The sequence below is a fragment of the Harpia harpyja genome, chromosome 6 (genome assembly GCF_026419915.1).
Source record: "Harpia harpyja isolate bHarHar1 chromosome 6, bHarHar1 primary haplotype, whole genome shotgun sequence".
In the NCBI taxonomy this organism is placed as follows: Eukaryota; Metazoa; Chordata; class Aves; order Accipitriformes; family Accipitridae; genus Harpia; species Harpia harpyja.
Window position 1 is genome coordinate 54,660,632 of NC_068945.1, and position 17,369 is coordinate 54,678,000.

At 45.3% G+C, this 17,369-nt stretch overlaps 2 protein-coding genes and 2 long non-coding RNA genes across 4 annotated transcripts in view; 2 read left to right on the forward strand and 2 right to left on the reverse strand.

Moving 5' to 3' along the window:
- Nucleotides 1–12,245, forward strand: part of LAMB4 (laminin subunit beta 4) — a 43,480-nt gene extending 31,235 nt beyond the window's left edge. Inside the window, exons 26-34 of the mRNA XM_052790684.1 lie at nucleotides 25–185; nucleotides 3,297–3,502; nucleotides 4,398–4,601; nucleotides 6,187–6,331; nucleotides 8,144–8,351; nucleotides 8,986–9,124; nucleotides 9,374–9,550; nucleotides 10,567–10,720; nucleotides 12,106–12,245. Coding sequence (XP_052646644.1) covers nucleotides 25–185; nucleotides 3,297–3,502; nucleotides 4,398–4,601; nucleotides 6,187–6,331; nucleotides 8,144–8,351; nucleotides 8,986–9,124; nucleotides 9,374–9,550; nucleotides 10,567–10,720; nucleotides 12,106–12,245 — 1,534 coding nt within the window. The remainder of the gene's footprint in view (nucleotides 1–24; nucleotides 186–3,296; nucleotides 3,503–4,397; nucleotides 4,602–6,186; nucleotides 6,332–8,143; nucleotides 8,352–8,985; nucleotides 9,125–9,373; nucleotides 9,551–10,566; nucleotides 10,721–12,105) is intronic.
- On the reverse strand, nucleotides 8,357–12,129 carry LOC128143460 (uncharacterized). Its single transcript, XR_008235760.1, has 3 exons — nucleotides 12,065–12,129; nucleotides 10,734–10,815; nucleotides 8,357–9,008 (listed from the first exon to the last, which is right to left on the reverse strand). It is a non-coding gene; the product is annotated as an uncharacterized LOC128143460 (long non-coding RNA).
- A 1,295-nt stretch (nucleotides 12,246–13,540) lies between the features above and the next one.
- Nucleotides 13,541–17,333, reverse strand: LOC128142712 (uncharacterized). Its single transcript, XR_008235488.1, has 3 exons — nucleotides 17,242–17,333; nucleotides 15,864–15,956; nucleotides 13,541–14,124 (listed from the first exon to the last, which is right to left on the reverse strand). It is a non-coding gene; the product is annotated as an uncharacterized LOC128142712 (long non-coding RNA).
- Nucleotides 17,049–17,369, forward strand: part of LAMB1 (laminin subunit beta 1) — a 46,922-nt gene continuing 46,601 nt past the window's right edge. The window contains exon 1 of the mRNA XM_052788988.1: nucleotides 17,049–17,257. Within this exon, the coding sequence (XP_052644948.1) occupies nucleotides 17,221–17,257 (37 nt within the window). The 5' untranslated portion in view covers nucleotides 17,049–17,220. The remainder of the gene's footprint in view (nucleotides 17,258–17,369) is intronic.

Genomic DNA, 17,369 nt, shown 5'->3' on the forward strand with positions numbered 1-17,369 from the left:
GCATAACTGCCATTTCCCTTTCAGACAAAAAGTTGCACAAATGGATCCCCTTCACAGTACACTGTATGAGTTTCCTGACCTTAACCAGAACATAGAAGACATTGGGGAAGAAGCTGACCTAGTGTATGAACTTCTACAACAGAAAATACATCTGCATCAAAGCTTTCATTACTTGAATCTCAAAGGTAAGGCAGCCAGCAATTAATTGAATAGGTGAACATTTTCCATGAAATTTCAGAGTTTTTTTCTCACCATCGAACCGTACAATATTTCAGAGATCCCTAGATTTTAGTTTCCCACGGTAGTGCAAAAATGTAAATACTAACCACATTTTATACTGACTTTCCAAACTCCCTTTTTTCTTAAAAGGACATGATTTCTAGCATCCTAAATTTCAGATACATGTGCCAGGGTCACTTCAATCAGAAGTCTCATGAATCCTGATGTTTACATCAGGATTTAAAAGCCACCCAGTTTCACAGTGTAGGCTCACAGCTCATACAGTAGTACAGCAAAGGACTTTCTCCCCACTTCTGACTCCTCTTGCTCTTAGCAATACTTAAAGAATGCTGTACAGCCATGGTTTGTTTAATTAAAGCAGAGAGTCATAGTGCAACTTCTTAGTGTTCCCATGGGAAAATACATGACTTTATGTGGTAAGGAGCTAGCTCTCCATCATCAAAAAATGTGAAGTCAGAACTGAGTTCCTTGGCATTTTTGAAAGAATTACACTGTCTGTGCTTGAGCTAAGTATAGTATCCATCAGCTGCTAATAGCAGTAATGACAATGTCACAGACTGGTTTCTGGAGAAAGACAGGGATGTATCAGTCAGGGATCTTGAACAGATGCTAGATCATCCACAGTGGCAGGAGATTGTCATCAGTATGCTCTCCAAAGAGTTAGCTGCCAAGATATGAACCCCCAGAAGATAAGGTGCGCACCACAGAAGACACAAGCTACAGGCAATGCACTCCCATTTACAGCTCTTCTGTGTTTTATTCGGGTGAGAAAAAGATTGGCCTAGACAAGATGGAAAAAAAAGAAGGAAAAGTCAACAGAATACAAAACTGAGGGAAAGGAAGAGGGGAAAAGAGGGATTAATTAAGATTTAGGGCTCCCCTGCCCTGTTGTACTTGGCAGTGCCCCCGGGGCCAGCTCTTCCGCTCAGGTCCCTGCGTGAGCAGTCAGCACAGCTCTCCCAGGCTCCGCTTCCCAATTCAGCTGAGTCTTGTGCAGACTCTGAGAAAGGCAGGAAGGCAAAGAAACAATAAATCCCAGGGAGGTCAGTGGATGCACAGCTGAAGCATCCATGGTGCTCTCTGGTCACGTTCCAAACCCGCTTCGTCTTTTGGCCTCAGGAGAGGGATAAACAGCCCTATAAAAAGTACACGGGGGTGTGGGGAGGGGAAGACCTTGAATTTAAGCTGAATTTCTGGTCAGGGCCACAAATACTCATTGGTCCTGCTACCAAGCATCTAACAGCACAGAAATAACATTTCCCTCAAGATAACCAGCTTCTCCAACATCCAGGAGAAAGCCTGGCTCCCTTACCCCATCTTCCTTTCTGGACCAGCAGCACGTCCTAGGTATGGCTCTGTCTGCTTTTTCCTCTCTCATTTTTGCTGGGGTAGAGCAGGATATGGCCACGTATACCATCTGGGACACATTTGGTACTTGTGTTCTAGACACATGTGGAGAATGGGCTCCCACCTGCCTCTCTTTGCCAAGGATCAGGACTTGGAGGCTTCCTCACAGGCACACATAGAGCCGGCTCACCTGGAAATGTCAGTATCTAATAATGAATTAAAATCACTGGAAAAACCAAGATACAAGTGTCCTTAAAACAATGTTTGCAGTTTATGAGATCTCATTAAATTATGGCTTTCCAGCCTTGGCCCCTGGCTTTGCAGCCACTGTGGTATGGTAATGCAGTGAGTACAGCTTTCTGGGCTGTAAATCAAGCCTGTGCTAAGACTCTGCGTTTAATGTAAAGGAACTTGGAAGCTCTACAGCTCCATCACAAACCAAGCGCGAAAAACGCATTTGGGCCACTTAACGGAGAGCTGAACCACTGTAAAATATTCCTGTGATGGAACTGTTGCAGAGAAAACAGTCTCTGGCTTAGATACGGAGTTACAGCAGCCTCTTGCCAGGTATTTTGTATTAGGAGCTAACTTTAAACTGTACATTGTTTCCAAGAGCTACAAGGTAAAATAAATAGCCCTGGTTTCACAAGATAACTAAACATTGTTCAACTTCAAGCAAGGCCAAGGACTTTAGAGGCTGATTCAAAGCATGCAGGACTTGATGAGTGCCTTATCATTGACTTCAACTAGTAACTGAGTCAGTTACCAGCACAAAGAGGGATGTTAATCAATGACCTCTAATGCTTTTTCACTGCCGACACATCAGTTCTGGCTCATTGCACGTACTTCTGCCTGGAGACCTGGGAAGCCTCAACAGCAGCAGCTTTAAATTATGTGTTTTGCAAAAGGCCTGAGTCCTTTCCTTAGTCTATTAATGTGCAAAAATTGTAATATTCTCCAACCCTTTTGAGTCTGCTTAAGAGAAAGCTTACACCAAGCAAACAAGAAAGACTCTTGCTGGAAAGTAATTTTTGCCTGGCCTACAAGCTTTACATGGAAATGCTTTTTTTTTTAATGCATCAACCCTGAAATTGGATTTTCCAGAGCCAAAGAAAACTCATAAATTCCCATTTGTAATCTAAATTTTGGCCCCAGTTCAGCAGACCATTTAACTTTTGGGTGCTATGCTGAACAGACAGCACAAATGCTTTCCTGACTCACAGAGAGCTGATCATTTCATAGGGTTTACAACTAGCAGAAACAGTTCTTCTGCCTAAACTGCAAAACAGCATAAATGGCAGGAACTTTATCAAATCAACAACAGCAGCAATGCATGAGCTACTGATAAATGCAGATCAATAGCAGTTTTTGTCATTAACGGGATCCCCTTCATACTTTTATATCTTCCATTGGCTTTTCATACACCTTGGACTCTGAAGAATGACATGGGTTTCACTGTATTTGCATCTATTTTAGCAGGTTTTATGAGTATCAATAACTATTCCTGTTTGGCAACTAGCTAAGTAAAGGATTAAAAAGCTTGACTGAGAAAATGACAGCTCCTGTCCCTCCCTGCTGTCCTGAATCAAACACCAGTGACAACAAACAGAATCACCTGTCACTCACTATTTGTCCAGAATTCACATAAATACATGAATTAAATGCAATGCAAATACAGTCAGTACTAAACCCTATTTCTGTTGCTACAGATGCCATCAGCAACATTAGGAAACACTTTGAAGTATCACTGCTGGCAGAACAGAAGACCAGTGGGACAATCCCTATTGTAAGATACTCAGAGTACACCAGGAACCACGCACTCGCTATGTTGGGCCATCAGGCCTTCAAAGCAAGCAATGTGCTGGAACAGCTCAAGATGATCAAGATCCCTGACATTCAAAACTTGAATGAAAAGGTAGGTGCTGTGAATTTTGAATGGGAGCTGAACAAAAATCTCTTTTTTGATGCTGTTGGTAGGTTTTATTCTAAAAGGGTGCTTACATGCATTTTTAAATCTGGAAAATGGCACTTCCCTGGCACAGACACGCAGTCACGTCAGAAACAGCTGCACTTTTCAGCTGTGGTTACTACCACCCTTCTGGAAGCCATTGCTCCCAGGGCAGACCCAGCACAAGGAACTGTTTAAGCACTCACTAGTCGCAAGAGGACATCAGTGTAAATTCAGAAAGATTAACCCCGACCTCCTCCATCAGTAACTTAATCTAAGCAGAGCAACTTTGCCCTGGAGTGGATGGGGAGTGCTCACATATCCTTTGCATCACCCATGGGAGAGAAAGGGATTTCTGTCCTTGTGCAGGGCAGCAATGAATACCTGATAGTTCCTTCAGCCAGCCCTGCCAGATCTGGAAGAGATCATCCATCTAGGCCTTTAGCCTCAACATCTGTGTCAAACTATATGGAGGGCTAGACATGGTACCATGTTGTGTGAGAGGTGATCTGGATCCGTTAGAACAAGCCATTGACCCATGAGCTGGATATGGCCAGGGGTCAGTTTCAGCCCTTTTGCCATAGAGGAGTGAAGCAAGGTCTTAGTGCAACCCACAGAGCCCAACAAATGGCTCCTGCAAGGATGCTTAGAGCCATGGGCTGCCATTGCATCCTTCAAGCCAGGGGAGGGGGACCTATAATTGGCAGCAACATCCATCTTTGGAGAGACCGAGACCACCATCTCTTTGGGAAAAATCCCATCCTATGTTCAATGTTCATATGATGTCAAACATCTTCGTCCCCCCAGGAGTGTATCTCAGGCCCCCAGAGGAGTCCTGACATAAGCATCTTCCTTATTGCAGATCTGTGGTGTGCCAGAACACCAGCCCTGTATCATAGCAGCCTGCGGGGGAGCTTTGTGCCGGGACAGTCACGGACTCAGGCAGTGTGGTGGCCCAAACTGCAGCGGAGCTCTCCCTCTCTCCACTGATGCCTTCAGAAAAGCTGAGGAGACTGCTGTGTTGCTAAATGACTTGACTACTCAGCTACGGGAACCTGAGAATCAGGTGCTGTATATCAAACCTACATTTGTTCAGTGACATGGATGGAGGATGAGATTTGGGAGGTCACAAATCTACAAAAACTCACCTGCTCCTTGGACAAAGAGCAGTCACATAGTGATGGACTCTGTCCCAACATCATAGACCTATCACGGTTCAGTAATGGGAGTATTACGTGCCAGTCCCACCAAGAGACTGTGGCTCTAGCTATGCCTTCCTCTTCCGCACAGCTGCCAAGATCTCATGGGTCATGGTACCCTGTGCCTATGAAAGTTAGTGGCATCAGGCTAGTATTGTCTATATTTTTATGGGGAAAGATTCAAATGGCACCATCTGTCAGTAGCCTGAGTACGGTCCATGCTTATTGCAATGGGATTACTGCTGTGCATAGCGTTAAGCTCTATTTATACAAATTCATATTACTCTTATGTTTGTCGTTAAATAATTTTTACAAATAATTTCAAGACAAAGCTTTTCTACCCCCAGTGATGTTTAGAAGGGCATCAAGTAGTCGGCTGTACTGCACAGTAGCAGTGAAAAATAACTCAAGCAAAGTCTGGCCAATACAACATGTGCCAAGGAAACAAAATGGACAAATCCCAAAACACCAGTAAAGACAGTTTGTTCTTATTAACAATCAGAGATGATGCCTGTTATAGTTATAGGCAAAACACATTTTCCAACAGAAATGTCATTCTGCTGTGGCTTTGTCCTGTCCCTGCAGGGTGCCTGGGCATCGATTTCCTCTTTTTAAAATGCACGCGACACACTGCATCACAGCTAACAGGTTTAGAAATGGGCAACCGGGGCACATGCCTGGAGCCCCAGGACACAGAGGGGCAGCAGCAAAAGGCATCTGCCGAGGTGGTGAGCGCCAGGCTGCCGGGACATTGCCTTTGGCACTCACAAGCCTCAGGCAGCTCTGCGATGAGTGAAGTATTTCGAGATGTTTCGGAAGCAAACACATCACCATTTTTCTTGTTGCATGGGGAAAGAGCAAATCTCTTCCCTCCGCAGACTGCAGAGAGGCAGTACCTGTGCATTTCCTTAAAGCAAAGCATAGCCCCCAGCAAAGCAAAATACTGTTGGAATTCAATGGCAAACCTAAAGGTCTCATTTAAATTATCAAGAATACTAATTTAATAGCAAAATGTAACTTTGAAGACAAGCCTTAAACTCTACCTTCCTTATTTGTGTCCTCTAAAGTGTATTTTTAACAGCCAGTCCAACATGAAAAGGCATATGAAATTATGTGCCTTTTCTGTACTGAATCTGATCACTGACGTGCTGCAGTACTGCAATAGAAAATAACAGTCAGCACCTTCTTTTAGAAACAGAAGGGGCTGTGGTTTAGCAGTGGTTGCAGAGAGAAAAAAATGCTTGATTTAGGCTTTTTCTGAGGCTAGATGAAGGCCATGATGTAGCAACTTCTAGAGTTCCCCAAAGGGGTCTCCTACTACTTTTCAAAGCCACATCAAGTGACTCCAGCTGAGGCTTGGATCAAAATTATTTTTGTGTCAGAGCTCAACTTGCCAAGCAATGATAGATAACCTCCAGAAAATGGCACTGCTATTTCTAATAATATTTCCAGGTTGAAAGCATTAGAAAAATGGCAGAAGACAGTAAGTTGAAAGGCTCACAATTTAATGGGCAACTGGCGAGAGCTAAGAATCAAATTGAAGTTGACGGAGAGATCACTAAGGAGTTCATCCGAAAAGTGAAAGATTTCTTGTTAGGTAAATATGCAAAGTTCTTTTTGACTCATTTTTAATATATATTCCAATATAATATAGCATAATAGACGGCCAGAAAATTATCTAGCTATATACACATGAAATTTCTTGTCTATCTCCTGATCTGTGCAATCTTTTTCAATCCCTTTTTTCTAGTGCTTCTTTCTCCCAGATAACAGTACTTTGTATTAATTTTCTAATAGATCTGTTATGTTCTGATTGTCATCTTTTATTAATGTGCTTAATTTGAAGCATGCAAGTAATTCTGTCAGTTCCTGGTTTATCTGAGTAAAGGACTACTAAAATAATTTCATACAATATATAATGACCAGGCAAGTCCAATGCATCCTCAAATTGTTATTCCACCCCCTTCTTCCAGGCCCATAAATAGAGGCTCTCCGTAGGGAGCGTGGGAATTAGGACACATACCACTCCATCATCTCCGTAAAGCTGTAACTCGAGGAATCAAAGGATTCTGGTAGAACTTCACAGCTCTCATAAAAAATAACAAACCAACCATATATACCCTAAAACATTTTCCACCCTCGCGATTGCAGAAAAATGCTGTAAGAAATGCACCCTAAGTTTTTTTTTACGAGAGTTCAAACGTGGTAGGATTTTTTAATCTCTTGAATGTAGCTGATCTCATAAGTTTCTAAGCATTGCATGTTGGCAGTCCTTTGGCATTCATACCTCTACATCCAAATGGGAGCAAGGACAGAGGACTTCCTTTGTTTGGGAACATTTAAGTTATTTTATTGAATTGGAAGAAAAACTCCCTTTAAGTCCTTACAATGCTCATATCTTTATTTGATAGCAATTGAAAATTCCACCTTTGACTCTTCTTTTGTTTCTTAGTAGACATATGGCATTTACTAACAATTATAAAAGCCTTTTTTCATTAATTTTTGCTTTGTAAATTGAAGTTTAAGAACAGTAACAGCTGAGATGAGTACAGTTACATTAAATCTGCTGTACTCTACATTGATGTGAATGGTAATTTTAGATGAATGTATTTCTACAGAAAATAGCTCTCAGGAATGCACTTCTGTTTGCACAGTAAACGTCTTCTATTTAATTCTGGGTGAGTTACTTCAGAGCATTAGCACAAACATTTAATATGTTTCAACTGTTTTATCCCCCAAGGATCTTGTCTATAAAGGGAAGTGAGCAGAAAACAGAAGTGATGATGAGACTTCACAAGGCATTGACTACTCTTAACTCTGTGTGCCTGTGCCTCTTAGCAAAGAACTAGGACGAGCTCATTTGTAAGGGGAGTTGTCAAAATACGTTTTTTCTACTGTAAATTCCCATCCTATCTGAGTCTGACCCAAGTTCCCTCTTTAGGTCAGCCTTTCTCATTAACTAGTGAAGGAACCACTTTCTCAACATTGTGGTGACTCCAGGGAAGGGATTACACCCACCAGCCGGCTTGGAAAGCTCCATTCACACCCTAGTCTCTCCAGCACCTCTTTGATCTGGGGGCTAAGGGAGAAATGGGCTCTGACACATCTAGCTGTGCTGTGCACTGATTTAAAACCTTCTGCAGGCTCAGTTCTACATCAGAATTTTAATAACCCAGTTCAAAGTGGGTTCAAATCCTCATTTTAGCCAGTTCTGACAACACTAACAGCAGTACCTGGAAGCATAATATTAAATTACAAAATGTTGGAGATGATTCTCTTACCCCCTTGCTGTGCTTGTCAGCTTTATTCTCCCACATAACTCAAAGGGTATGCAGCCGTAATGATAATTTACATTTCACTGGGAGGAAAGAGCCACTTCAGGATGCCCTCAGCTCCATTTCTGTTGCAGATGAGAGCGCGCCTCCAGAAGACATTGAGAAGGTGGCAAACTACGTTCTGCAAATAAACCTTCCCATGACTCCACGAGAGCTCACGGGCATGCTTGGCAAAATCGGGAGCATTATGAACCACTGTGAGAAGTACAAACTGAATGCAAGTAAGAGAAACAGAAAAAGGGAGGAAGCTCGGACACTGCTGGTGGAGGCACAAGAAGCTGAGTGAGTAGGGTATTCTCCTACTGATGTGCCACTCCAGCTGGGGTGGCACTGTGCACGGTAGGACTGCTCCATACCTCAGGCAGTATCTTAGTAACACTGGAGGGAAAGTTCAGCTGACGGCAGATTTCAGCTTGCCATTTCCACAGGGCCTCTTCAGCAGGAACGAGCCATGGCCACTCCGGCTGCAGGAGCCGACGTGCTGCAAGGAGGCAGCTCCCGCCAGCGCTTGGCTCCTCTGCCTGCTGAGTCACAGAGGCCAAACCAGCTACTTACTTCCACATTGGACCTAGTGGAGCGTTACATCTGGTTCACTGGGAGGTTTAAATATGGGTGAGACAGAACCAACAAGAATTGGGGAGGGAGAAAATATGTTCACCCATGCCTCTTCCTTACTAGCAGTGCACCACCAGGCAGCCTGCAGCATCCAGCCTCACCTTTAATACAGCAGCTCATGTGCTCCCACACAAAGTCCCTTACTGAGGTTTTGCTTTGCCAACTGTTGAACGACAATTTTAACAGTTGTTGTTGGATTTGAGGGAGTATTTCTGCATGTGAGCATGGGTGCATTTGAAATGTCTTCTTGCTTTGCTCTCCACGCCATGATACTACACACACTTCTATTTTTCCACTACAGCAAAGCAGCTAGAGCTCTTCCACCTGTGGATGAAATCAATAATAAACTAAAAAATGTTGAGAAGTCCCAAAGACACTCCAAAAACACCTTCATAAAGTTAAATGAAGAGATACGAGGCATCAGAACACAAATCTCACAGGTATCTTGCTGTAAATCTTTCCATTTATTTACTACATACATTTTAGAAAAAAGATACTTCATCTCGAAGTTTCCTTAATGTGAACTTAAATAAATAAAACCAGAATGTGGTGCAGATATGACACCGATTCCATAATATTTAAGGCTCTCTTCTCCTTAATCAGTTGACATTAATCTCCCTCATTACCATGCTCTGCAAGCTGGATGGACGTTGCATAAGAAACCACAGCTTTCAATTGCTCTGTTTTAGGCTGAGAACCAAATGAACAAGACAAATGACAAACTAAATGACTTGTCAGCAAAACAGTCCGAGATGGAAGACGAAATTGCCACATTGCAGGCAAAAATGCTGATGAACAAGAATCAAGCTAGAAAGGCAAGAGCACGGGCAGAAGCAGCACACAAGCGAGCCCAGAATATTGATAATGTAAGCCCTTCTGTCACATGTTAAGAGAAAAAAGATTCCCTCCATGTTTAAAAGTATTTTTGATTCAGAAGTGTAATTGTGTTACCCTGCTCTCCTCAAAACTGTTAATGTTTTTCTTATGCCATGCAGTGTAAAATGTCGCAGGTTACGAATAATTTATTTTTTATTTTAAGGCTTCTGGCAAATAACACTTCTGTTTGCTTGAATGAAAGAAAACATACACATTTCTCTGGCTACTCTGTGACATTTTTCCTTGCACTGTGTATAAGTCTCATAGTCACCATGGGCACCAGTAAACACAACAGAACAAATCACAAAACCAGATATTAAAATACGTGAGTGATGGAAGCAGCCTGGCCATTCATCCCATGCCATTCTCCTTCAGAGAAAATTGCTGTGGGAGTTACTTGTAGTTTTTGGTTGGCTGGATGCTTTTCAGTAGCTCCAATTTTTGAGAATGCAGCTAGAAATTTGCTAAATTGCTAGGAGAAACCAAGCACCCACCGCACAAGCTTGGAACATGACCAAGCTTCCAGGTTATAAGAAACCCAGTTGAAATCTAAACTGCAGCCTCAACAGCAACCTACATCAGCGAAGAATGGATTAGCCAGTAAATATTACTACAGCCAAAAATGTAAAAACGCCAATGTTGCTACAGATAATTCATTAAATTTGAATTAAGCCTCAAGGCAAAATGAAATTTACAGAAAAGTCCTATCAAAAGTAAAAACAGCATAAGCTTTAAAAATCTTAAATCATATTTTCTTTACATCCTCACCACCCCTTTAGATTGCTCCACTGGCAGTTTGTTTTAATTGATTTCTATCAGGTTTTGCAAAGCATTATTCGATGTACACTCATTATAGATTTTTTCTTTTTTTTTTTTAAGATTTAAGAGAATGAGAGATTTAAAGTTTGGTTCAAAGAGGATATTCAAAAAAAGTATAAAAATCTCCTTCGGTACATCAGATTAATTATGAGATGCTCTTAAACTAAATAATGGCATTTTGTTACAGGAATTTGCTGACATTAAAAGAAAGTACACAATTCTTCAAGAAAAGCTAAAAGCCCAAGGACCTCCAAAAGTAACACTAGAAAAAGTAAAGCAGCTGAAAGAAGCAGCAGAAAAACTGGCTGAAGAGACTGAAAAAAAAATTAAAAGAATAACAGGTGGTGTTCTTACCTCCATAGTGAGCGGTGAAAATTGTGACAGTCATGAATTAAACTGAAGTCCTTGCCCACAGACACTAACAGACTAGGTTAACCTGAAATCAGGTTTAAAACAATTTTACTGCTGAAAATCCCTGCTTGAAGCTACTCAAACAGTTTAAAAGTAGCTGAATTGATTTGGCTTATGTACTTTTTCTGACATAAATTGGTTGCTATAAGCAGAGTTTAAGAAGTGTCCACATAGGGACTTGCAGTGATTTGATTCAGACAGTTTAAAAACAGGACAAGTGCAAAACCTGCATAAAACTTCACTGCAGATTTAGCTGGAAGCCTCGATTTGTGCACTTGCTTTGGGCATTTGGACCTTAAATTCTCCCTCTGTGCTCTGTTTTTTCTTACATTACCGAGTGATGGCTTGTGTTACAGAGCTGCAGGGTAGCTGTTTTCCATCAGTCCATACTTGTTCCCCTTCAGACATTATCTCTGAGCAATGGCAGAACAAACCAGGCACAAATACTGGCTTGTGGAGACTGAAGCCGACATGCCCTGGTCCTGCGGGACTGTGGCCATGAGACAGAGGGGTCACGGGCAGCGGAGACCACGGCTGCTGCAGCCATATCGGCACCAGTCCTCACACAGCCCCTTGGGTGCGTTTAGAGGGTGGCCAAAAAGGAAGAGCACATCTCATGCAATTACACACGTGGAACCTAATTCTGCTTGTAGTGAAGGTCTGGGCATTCCCACTGGGAATCCTTGGGCCTAGGATCCTGCCAGGCTCAACGTCCGAAAATACCATGTAACATCAGCAAAACTGAAGCAGAAACTTCATCCCAGGAGCAAATTCTTCAGGACAGGATCCGAATAAAGATTTTGAGCATATACCTTAAGGAGAAGCATTAAGAGCATCCCAGTTACTCCAAATGCCCAGATGATAAGCCCGTTGGAAACAGGCAGTGAATAATGTGGTTTTGACTTGTTACCAGTATATTTACATTGATGTAGCTTCACAGGGACCAACAGAAAACATTCCTGTAAATAAGGGAGACCTAAGCCCATTACGTCCAAATTGTCTAGGCTTTACACACATTGGCGGACACACTGTTTCTCTAAGTGTTTCCATTTAAACCAGCTCCTTTAAGAGCTCCATGTCCTGCCCCATCCTAGCTGATGGACAAAAGCACATGATGAGAAATTAATTTCTTTAAGGCTGTCATGTTTCTCTTGCCATCCGGAAGCCAGACTTTTTCCTCCAGTAGCATATATAACATTCTCCATTTGAAATGGGCTTATTGCCTCTGAAGCTGCTGGGAAAAGAAATGCTGTTAATCCCTGGATTTTACTTACACAACAAATATGAGCATCATTGCATCTCTCTACTCTTCCAGATTTGGAGAAGAAGCTTCAGGACCTGAATCAAACCAAACAAGACAAGGTAGAGCAACTGAGACAACTAGAGGAACAAGTGATAGCCATTAAAAATGAAATCATGGAGCAGGAAAGCAAGTATGCAACATGCAAAAGTTAGGGTCTGAACAGACCATCAGGTAAAACGCAACTGAAGTCTCCGTGCTTACCACTGCCTGAGCTTCCCAGCACGGAGGGCTGTCCTCTGTAAATACATCTGAAGGTGCCTGTAGTATTTTGGCACAGTGACTAATGTCATTTTCTCTTGGTTTTTTGTCCAGTTGAGCTTATATGGAAATAGGAAATACCTTTTAATAAACCAGCTGATTAAGTAATCAGGATGGAGTCTTTGAGGGAGCTCTATAATACACTCCTGTGCACAGCCTAGGGCTTCTCGCTGTAGGGGGTTGGAAATGCAAAAGGAAGATTGCTCAGAGACCTGCAGGTAACTGCCTCAAAGACAGACTCCCAGCACCCTGTGTCTTCTGCTGAACCCTTCAATAACCTGTGGCTGTGCCACGACCCCACACAGGGCCACACAGACCAGGATGGGGCAATGCAGATGAAGGGCTGCGGGCTTCTGTAGCCATCCCTGCTGACAACCAGCGGTGTCCCCAGGGTACGGTCACTCCTCCATGCCCATCTCTTCACTGAGACAGAGCAGGGGGGGCACTTGGAACCCCTGACCATGTGGGGGTCCCCCTATGTTCACTGAAAATGCACAGCGATGGGCAGTGCCTCCCTGCAGCGCTGGGCCATTGGAGGTGGGCGACAGGGAGCCAATTCCCCAGCGCCCACTGGATGGCAGTGCACAGATGCTTAATGCCGAAAGCAACTTCAAAATAATTTCTTTGTCAATGTCCCTCCTGCAATGTCTATTTTTCTTATGCTTATAAGGGGTTTCCCACATTTTTCGTTAATGCAACCGACAACTGGAGAATAATTGCAGCTCTTACGTTTAAGCAGTTAGTCTAAAGGGCCACAAATGTTGAAAAACAGCTTCTCCAGGTCTTCTCCCACATGCAGCACTTCACAGAAGTCAGGGTTCACTCAGTAGTTTGTTGTAGCCATAAAGAACACAGGAATTGTCCTAAATTTTAGTTTATAAAATATAAAGGAGGAGACTGGGGCTAAACAAATGCTACAGAAGGGCTAGGGTTTTAAAAAGCCTGAAGGGAGCTACTCCCCAGTTTCAAAATCCCACCCTTGGTATACACACTCCTGCAGGATGCTGAACAGACTAACAATGGCTTTTCCTCTGTTAAAACCAGTTGTGTCATTCCTGGCTGGACTGTCCCACACCAAGCATCCATCATGGACTTCATTCAGCTGGGGTGAGGAGCCCAGAGCTGCTTCAGAGCCCAGACCACATCTGTAAAGCGAGGAATGCTCTTGCAGGAATGTAAGGCTCTTAGCATTTATCCGTCCTTATGGCAGCAGCACCTCATGGCAGCAGCACGGCAAAACAATCCTTATCTAAAAGCCAGCATTGTTTTGATCCAATGGAGATAAACCCTCCATGGTTATCACTCTGTGTTTAGGAGAGCTAAAGTAGCATTCCTATATGCGGTGGGGGGCTTGGGTGGGAATTGCTGGCACAGATGAGATTTCAGAGATACTCCTCTAATGCAAACCAGCTGTGCTCCAGGGCAATGTGCAACATGCATTTGCCATATAATAGCTTCTATTGTGAAAATGATGAAATCAAATTATAACTTTGATATAATCTAACAAAGACACCTGAATGCAGGTATGCACGTAATTTGCGGTTTAGCTTTTTCTGAATTTTAGCACTTTAGAAAATCATCTGTGAAGTGTGAGACTTCTTTGTAAGTTACTAGGCTGTAATCAGACGATTGTATTTAGATTGACTTTGCCATAATGAAATCGAGCATCTCTGTTTTAACTCAGAGCACACAACTCACCACACTGGTCACAAGCGGGTCTCCAGGTAATGAAGGGTTTCCTGCAGGTTTCAATGCTGCCCTGCTGCACTGCACCTGAAACAGGCAAACTGAAGCACTTAGACAGAAATTCCCAATTGCATATAAACCAAAACTATTTCATTCATGGCTTTAAAAATCTGAATTCACTAGCAGAAAGTTGAAAGAGAACTTCCTCCTAAAATCCACTGTTGGCTGTGAGAGTTGCCATATGGCTTCTGACAAGCTGCAAGGATGAGAAATCTGTAAACACAAGGCAGTTAAACAGGCCTGGAGGGGACATGTATCCATGGGGGGACACAGAAATTGCTGGAAAAAAAACGGAAACAGGAAGAAGAAAGTCGGCATGGAGTCTAACCTCCCCTGCCTTCCTCCAAGCATGCTCAGACACACAGAGTGAGCAGACCAGATGGAACCAGCAGCTACAGAACACCAAATCCATCCTGTGACAGCTTCTGAGGTTTACAACTGTGCAGCATTCCCCATTGGAAGCGGCGCAAAAACTTTTAAAGTGTTTTTGCAAAGTTAATTTGTGGGAAAATGCTGCATCTGCATCAAAAATACCTATTTTTAGTTCCCCCTGGCTTGCTTTCTTGTGGGCAGAAGTGGCTTCAGAAAACTGTTTCCTGAAAAGAATATTGACATCACAATCTTGCTGTAGAGCATTTTGACTTCAATGACATTAATCAAAATGCAATCAACACTTAAACAAACCCACATATAATCAAAGATATATTTAATCAAAACTGATCTCATCAGCTGTATTTGCTAGGCATTCATCCACTGCAGTGTTAATAAGAAAATAGGTGATCAAGTGGGTCTCACTGAGGTCAAATTCTGAACTTTGGTTCTTTGAGAAGACTTCCAACCCAGCACAAACACAGACACCCCAGCACTGTAAAGCTGCTTCACCAACCACAAGGATAGGACATGACACAAAACGGAATTTTTATCATTTGAAGAATCAAATTAAAATACTCCCACTCGCTATTGCTCACGAGCACTGCGGAGAGGGACGGACACAAACAAGTTCACTGTGCCTAATTACCCACACAGTGAATGCTGGTGGTTTTGGCTACCTCTGAAAGGTGACCACGGTTACGGGTGACGGTGGCCACCCTGGTCCGTGGCTGCAACTCCAACTCGATCCCTGACGCAACGCAGCAGGGTCACCCTCAGGCTAGAACGCAGGGCGTTGTCACGCTGTCTGCAGCAAGGCACGAAGGAGCCTAACCATAGCGGCAAGGAGCTGCGGAGGGCAACTTTAGCCCATTTTAGGTTTAGGGAAGGATAGAACTTCTACAACGCTATGAAACAGAAAAAAAAAGGAGGAGAAAATGTCAATAAAAATTGAAAAAATATGAGACAGAAAAAAATCCAGTGTCCCTGCACAGTCACACATGGAGCGATGCTGCTGCCCATCTGCCATGGACCGGCAGAGTTTCTAACCGCAGCGGAGTAAAACATTTTCTGTTAGTGGGACTAAAATGTTTGTTGTACTTAAGCTTAAAAACAAAGCCATGCTGTGATTTACATGACAGGATTGTGAAACTGAATTAGTTTTGTGAATTTAGAAGACCACATTGCAGAAGAGGTTTAGAATTACAATACCTGCTCTGTCAGCTTAAAATGGTTTAATTTCCTGGACATCTTTAATGAAACAGCCCCACGAGTTCTTCAGTTGAGAGTCCTAGGTTATGTTTCAGACCTGGTGTTTAACCTTTAGGGCAAGTCACTTGGTATCTCTCTGTTTCTGCTTATCCATCTGTAAAATGAGAATGAACATATTTACCTACCTCGGCAGGGTTTGCTGGGACAGGCAGACCGCAGTGTTTCCACTCTGGCACTGCAAATAGCGAGGGCAAAGTGTTCTTGAGGGACACGGGTACCTGGTGAAGATTTACACAAGTTTACGAGTTACACGTGTGCCAGCAAAACTCTGGTATATAAACCCAGGTATCTGTCCCAGCCTGCGCCCAGCCGGGGCTGCGCTCTTCAAGCACGTCTATCCTTCATACCCACTCCTTGGCGTCTATTTCCCAGTAAGCCTTTCCCCTGGGTGCTGCGGGGACACTGCCGCCAGCTGACAAAGCCCCCGTGTCCCCAGCAGAGCCCAGGGAACCAAAGCAGGAGGCTGGGACCGTGGGGGCAGCTGCAGCGCATCCATTCACCCCTCACAGCTGCCCCAGTGCCTCTGGGAAGGCAGCTGCGCCACATGCTCCCTCCCAGCTAACGAGAAACAGCCTGGCAGCGGCCGCCCAGGCTCAACGGGCCTCTCTGCCCACGCCAGGGCCAGACCCAGCTGTGTACGGCAGCATGGCCGCCATCCCCAGGAACGGCACTCCTGAGCCACCTGTGTCGGTACCACTGCACCAGGGGATTCGGGGCTGTTGAGCATCACGCGCGGCGGCTGCCAGCGCCCTGGCCCTTCCCTGGGTTTTGGGCCTTGCCGCACAGGTAAACTCCATCCATCCCTTCATGCCGCCCAGGCTGGGCATCCACCATCCATCGCTCCACCCCGCCCAGGCGCCCAGCCCCACCAGCACCCCCGGCAGAAGGCAGGATTGGGTCAAAAACCCCATTCCCGCACTGTTTTCCCACAAACTGGGGCAGGGAGAGGGGTCGCCCCATCGGTGATCCCCCCACCCGACTGCTGCTCCCAAAGCTGGAGAGCAGCAGGGAGAGCACAACCGGGGGGGGGGGGCTGGAGTTTCCCCGCTCTCCCCTCGGGGCTCCCCGGTTGCCGCGGGGCGGGCGCCGCCCTCCCCGGCCCGCCGCCCGGCCGCTCTGCCCCAGCCTCCCACCCCGGCTGGGCTACCCCTCCTCGACGGCAGCCGCTTTTCTGCGCTCCCTCCCCCGGGCCTGGCGCTGCGGCGGGGCCGGGCAGCCCCCGGGCGGGGGGCCGGCGAGGGAGGGGCCGTGTGGGGCGGCCCGGCCCGGCCCGGCCCGGCCCCGCGGGGGCGGCGGGGCGGAGGAGGAGGAGGGCCGGGGGGCGCCCGGCGGCGCGGAGCCGCTCCCCGGGAGCGGCGGGGAGCTGCGGCGCCTGCGTGGAGCAGACGGAGCAACAGCTTTCGGCGGCGGCGTGGAGGGGGAGCCCCGTCCCGTCGCGTCCCGTCGCGTCCCGTCCCGTCCCGCCGGTGCGAGCCGCCCGCCATGGGCCGCCTCCCGCTGTACCTCTGCTGCTGCCTCGGTAACTCCCGCCCCGCTCCGCTCCGGCCGCCGTCGGGGCACGGCGGGCTGGGCGAGCCCCTGCAACGCCCGCCGGGGCTGCTCGGGGCGCCCAGCCTGCCCGCGCTCCCGCT